Source organism: Heptranchias perlo, chromosome 7 (genome assembly GCF_035084215.1).
Source record: "Heptranchias perlo isolate sHepPer1 chromosome 7, sHepPer1.hap1, whole genome shotgun sequence".
In the NCBI taxonomy this organism is placed as follows: Eukaryota; Metazoa; Chordata; class Chondrichthyes; order Hexanchiformes; family Hexanchidae; genus Heptranchias; species Heptranchias perlo.
The window spans coordinates 1838247-1844246 of record NC_090331.1 but is presented as its reverse complement, the minus strand read 5'-3'; the positions used below and the strand labels follow the sequence as shown (position 1 = coordinate 1844246).

The 6000-nt window shown below is 48.0% G+C and overlaps 1 protein-coding gene across 1 annotated transcript in view; it reads left to right on the top strand.

Moving 5' to 3' along the window:
- Window positions 1-853: 853 nt before the first annotated feature.
- Window positions 854-6000, top strand: part of LOC137323434 (mannose-1-phosphate guanyltransferase alpha-A-like) — a gene marked incomplete at its 5' end in the record, with an annotated part of 55779 nt that continues 50632 nt past the window's right edge. The window contains one exon of the mRNA XM_067986906.1: window positions 854-982. Coding sequence (XP_067843007.1) covers window positions 854-982 — 129 coding nt within the window. The remainder of the gene's footprint in view (window positions 983-6000) is intronic.

Genomic DNA, 6000 nt, shown 5'->3' with positions numbered 1-6000 from the left:
TGAGAGAGTCTAACCACCTCCCCTTGATATTCAACGCATTACCATCGCTGAATCCCCCACCATCAACATCCTTGGTGTTGTAAAATTGTTTACAATTGTCAACCCCAGTCCATCACCGGCATCTCCACATCATAACATCCTGGGGGTCACCATTGACCAGAAACTTAACTGGACCAGCCATATAAATATTGTGGCTACAAGAGCAGGTCAGAGGCTGGGTATTCTGCGGCGAGTGACTCACCTCCTGACTCCCCAAAGCCTTTCCACCATCTACAAGGTGCAAGTCAGGAGTGTGATGGAATACTCTCCACTTGCCTGGATGAGTGCAGCTCCAACAACACTCAAGAAGCTCGACACCATCCAGGACAAAGCAGCCCGCTTGATTGGCACCCCATCCACCACCCTAAACATTCATTCCCTTCACCACCGGCGCACTGTGGCTGCAGTGTGTACCATCCACAGGATGCACTGCAGCAACTCGCCAAGGCTTCTTCGACAGCACCTCCCAAACCCGCGACCTCTACCACCTAGAAGGACAAGGGCAGCAGGCGCATGGGAACAACACCACCTGCACGTTCCCCTCCAAGTCACACACCATCCCGACTTGGAAATATATCGCCGTTCCTTCATCGTCGTTGGGTCAAAATCCTGGAACTCCCTTCCTAACAGCACTGTGGGAGAACCGTCACCACACGGACTGCAGCGGTTCAAGAAGGCGGCTCACCACCACCTTCTCAAGGGCAATTAGGGATGGGCAATAAATACCAGCCTCGCCAGTGACGCCCACATCCCATGAACGAATAAAAAAAAACCATGCTGCATCCGCCCCGGGAGTGTTTGATGGGATTCTTGCTGCCTGAAACTGAAGTTTGGATTTTCCCCAGGTACGAGGTTCCGGCCTCTGTCCTTTGAGGTGCCAAAGCCCCTTTTCCCTGTGGCCGGGGTCCCGATGATCCAGCATCACATCGAGGCTTGTGCAACGGTAACGCAAACTTTCCTTCAATTCATTGTTTTGTAAAAGTTATCAAAGAATTATTGTAATCCTGGACATCAGGCCCAGGTGGTGCCTGGTGAGGTAGGGAGCGTCCACCAGACCTCCCTCAGTGTGTTACCAGAGTGGTCCTGGTCCCATGGCTGGGCTGTGCTGTGTTGGACGCTCACAGCCGAGGCTGCAGCAGGAGCACTTCAGTTGGTCTCAGTGTCCCTGGATTAGGGAGGGCAGAAGAATCAGCCCCTGATCAATATCCAGGACGAGGCAAGAGAGCAAGGTCGCAATAAGGGAAATGATTATCAGAGAGCGGCAGGAAGGGACAGAGCATACAAACTTAAGAGTGCACCAGCAGATAAGGCTAGAGGTTGCAAAAATAGTAAAAAGACAGCAGTAAAGGCTTTGTATCTGAATGTGCGTAGCATTCATAACAAAATGAATGAACTGACAGCTCAAATAGAAATAAATATGTACGATCTGATAACCATTACAGAGACGTGGCTGCAAGGTGACAAAGACTGGAACCTGAGTATTCAAGGGTACTTGACATTTCGAAAGGACAGGAAGCTTGGAAAAGCTGGAGGGGTAGCTCTGTTAATTAAGGATGACATGAGTATAATAGAGAGAAATGACCTTAGTTCAAAAGACCAAGATGTAGAATCAGTTTTGGGTAGAGATAAGAAATAGTAAAGGCAAGAAGTCACTTGTGGGAGTAGTTTATAGGCCCCCGAACAGTAACCACACTGTAGGACAGGGTATACAGGAAGAAATAATGGGGGGTTGTGAGAAAGGAACAGCGATAATCCTGGGTGATTTTAATCGACATATAGATTGGAAGAATCTGATTGGCAAAGGTAGCCTGGAAGATAAGTTCAGAGAGTGCTTTCAGGACAGATTCTTAGAGCAGCACATTCGAGAGCCAACCAGAGAGCAGGCTATTCTAGATCTGGTAATGTGTAATGAGACAGGATTAATTAATGACCTCATTGTAAAGGAGCCTCGAGGTAGCAGTGATCACAATATGATTGAATTTCACATTCAGTTTGAAGGAGAGAAAAGTAAGTCGAAGACTAGTGTTTTAAACTTAAATAAGGGCAATTAAGAGGGCATGAAGTGGACTGGGAAATTAGGTTAAGGGATATGTCAGTAGAGATGCAGGGGCAGACATTTAATGAGATATTTCATAATCGGTGAGCGGTGGGAAAGAGTCATAGAGTTATACAGCACGGATAGAGGCCCTTCGGCCATCGTGTCCGCGCTGCCATCAAGCCCTGTCTACTCTAATCCCATATTCCAGCATTTGGTCCGTAGCCTTGTATGCTATGGCATTTCAAGTGCTCATCCAAATGCTTCTTGAATGTTGTGAGGGTTCCTGCCTCCACAACCCTTTCAGGCAGTGAGTTCCCAGACTCCAACCACCCTCTGGGTGAAAAAGTTCTTTCTCAAATCCCCTCTAAACCTCCCGCCTTTTACCTTGAATCTATGCCCCCCTTGTTATAGAACCCTCAACGAAGGGAAAAAGCTCCTTAGCATCCATCCTATCTATGCCCCTCATAATTTTGTACACCTCAATCATGTCCCCCCTCAGCCTCCTCTGTTCCAAGGAAAACAAACCCAATCTTCCCAGTCTCTCTTCATAGCTGAAGCGCTCCAGCCCTGGTAACATCCTGGTGAATCTCCTCTGCACCCTCTCCAAAGCGATCACAGCCTTCCTGTAGTGCGGCGACCAGAACTGCACACAGTACTCCAGCTGTGGCCTAACCAGTGTTTTATACAGCTCCATCATAACCTCCTTGCTCTTATATTCTATGCCTCGGCTAATAAAGGCAAGTATCCCATATGCCTTCTTTACCACCTTATCTACCTGTTCCGCCGCCTTCAGGGATCTGTGAACTTGCACACCAAGATCCCTCTGACCCTCTGTCTTGCCTAGGGTCCTCCCATTCATTGCGTATTCCCTTGCCTTGTTAGTCCCTCCAAAGTGCATCACCTCGCACTTTTCCGGGTTAAATTCCATTTGCCACTGTTCCGCCCATCTGACCAACCCATCTATATTGTCCTGCAGACTGAGGCTATCCTCCTCGCTATTTACCACCCTACCAATTTTTGTATCATCAGCGAACTTACTGATCATACCTTTTACATTCATATCCAAGTCGTTAATGTAGACCACAAACAGCAAGGGACCCAGCACCGATCCCTGTGGTACCCCACTGGCCACAGGCTTCCAGTCACAAAAACAACCTTCGACCATCACCCTCTGCCTTCTGCCACTAAGCCAGTTTTGTATCCAAAGTGCCAAGGCACCCTGGATTCCATGGGCTCGTACCTTCTTGACCAGTCTCCTGTGCGGGACTTTATCGAAGGCCTTACTGAAATCCATGTATACCACATCCGCTGCGTTACCCTCATCCACACGCCTAGTCACCCCCTCAAAAAATTCAATCAAATTAGTCAGACATGATCTTCCCTTGACAAAGCCATGTTGACTATCCCTGATTAATCCTTGCTTCTCCAAGTGGAGACTAATTTTGTCCTTCAGAATTTTTTCCAATAATTTTCCTACCACTGATGTTAGGCTCACTGGCCTGTAGTTCCCCGGTTTTTCCCTACTCCCCTTCTTGAATAATGGTATTACATTAGCAGTTCTCCAGTCCTCTGGCACATCCCCTGTGGCCAGAGAGGTTCTGAATATATGTGTCAGAGCCCCCGCAATCTCCTCCTTTGCCTCACACAGTAGCCTGGGATACATTTCGTCCGGGCCTGGGGATTTATCCATTTTTAGACCTGCTAAAACCGCCAATACCTCCTCCCGCTCGATGTTAATATGTTCGAGTATATCACAGTCCCCCTGCCGTATTTCTATGTCTACATCGTCCTTCTCCATAGTGAAAACAGATGCAAAAAATTCATTTAGAACCCCTCCTACATCTGCCGGCTCCACACACAGATTGCCATTTTTGTCCCTAATGGGCCCTATTTTTTCCCTAGTCATCCTCTTACCCTTAATATACTTATAAAACATCTTAGGATTTTCCTTTATTTTGCTCGCCAGTGTTATTTCATGGCCCCTCCTTGATCTTCTAATTTCTTTTTTAAGTATCCCCCTGCACTTTTTGTACTCCTCTAGGGCTTCCTCCGTCTTTAGCCTTTTGTATCTGCCAAAAGCCCTCCTTTTTTTCCTAATCCATTCTCGTATATCCCCTGACATCCAAGGTTCCCTGGAGTTCTTGGAACCACCCTTGACCTTTACGGGAACATGTTGCCATTATATGGTCTCAATCTCCCTTCTGAAAGACTCCCATTGCTCCGATGCGGATTTTCCTACAAGCAGCTGATCCCAGTCCATTTTAGCCAGATCCTGCCTTATCCTATTAAAATCGGCCTTCCCCCAATTTAGAACCTTTATTTCCGGCCCCTCCCTGTCCTTTTCCATGACCACCTTAAATCTCACCGAATTATGGTCACTGTCACCAAAGTGCTCACCTACTAGCACTTCTTCCACTTGGCCGGCCACATTCCCTAGAATTAGGTCCAGTACCGCCCCCTCTCTTGTAGGACTTTCTACATGCTGGCTCAAAAAGCTTTCCTGAATGCACGTTAAGAATTTTGTACCCTCTAAGCCTTTTACACTCTGAGTATCCCAGTTAATATTGGGGAAGTTGAAATCCCCCACTATTATTACCCTATTATTTGCACAATTTTCTGAGATTTGCCTACATATCTGTTCCTCTATCTCCCCCTGACTGTTTGGGGGCCTATAGTACACTCCCATCAAAGTGCTTGCCCCCTTTTTGTTTTTAAGCTCCACCCATATGGCCTCATTAGAGGAACCTGCTAATATATCATCCCTCCTTATGGCAGTAATTGATTCTTTAATTAATATTGCGACCCCCCCTCCTCTTATACCTCCCCCTCTGTCTCGCCTGAAGATTCTGTACCCCGGAATATTGAGCTGCCAGTCTTGCCCCTCCCTCAACCATGTCTCTGTGACAGCAACAATATCATACTCCCATGTGTTTATCAACACCTTCAGTTCATCCACCTTATTCGCAAGACTCCTTGCATTAAAATAGATGCCATCCAGCCTTGCCCTTACATATTTGCCCTGTCTTCCAAGCTGACTTGTTTTTTTCTCTATATTTGGCTGCATATCACCCCCTATTGTAGCTCCACTCTGTATCCCATCCCCCTGCCAAGTTAGTTTAAACCCCCCCCAACAGTGCTAGCAAACCTCCCCACAAGGATATTTGTCCCGCTCTGGTTCAGGTGCAACCCGTCCGACTTGTACAAGTCCCACCTTCCCCAGAAGCAGGCCCAGTGATCCAGGAAACTGAAACCCTCCCTCCTGCACCAACTCTTTAGCCACGCATTCATCTGTTCTATCCTCCTATTTCTATACTCACTAGCCCGTGGCACTGGGAGTAATCCAGAGATTACAACCTTTGAGGTCCTGCTCTTTAATCTGCTACCTAGCTCCCTAAATTCTTGATGCAGGACCTCATCTCCCTTCCTACCTATGTCGTTGGTCCCAATGTGTACCACGACCTCTGCCTGCTCACCCTCCCTCTTGAGAATGCCCTGTAGCCGCTCAGTGACATCCATGACCCTGGCACCAGGGAGGCAACAAACCATCCTGGAGTCACGTTTACGGCCACAGAAACGCCTGTCTGTTCCCCTTACGATAGAATCCCCTACCACTATAGCTCTTCCACTCTTTTTCCTCCCAGCCTGTGCAGCAGAGCTACCCCTGGTGCCAGGAAGTTGGCTGCTGCTGCCTTCCCCTGATAAGTCATCCCCCTCAACAATATCCAAAGCGGTATATTTGTTTGAGAGGGGGACGGCCACAGGGGACCCCTGCACTGCCTGCCTGCTCTTCTTACTCTGCCTGGTGGTCACCCAATTACTTCCTGCCTGTACAACCTTTACCTGCGGTGTGACCATCTCACTAAACGTGCTATCCACGACGTTCTCAGCATCGCGAATGCTCCATAATGAATCCATCCGCAGCT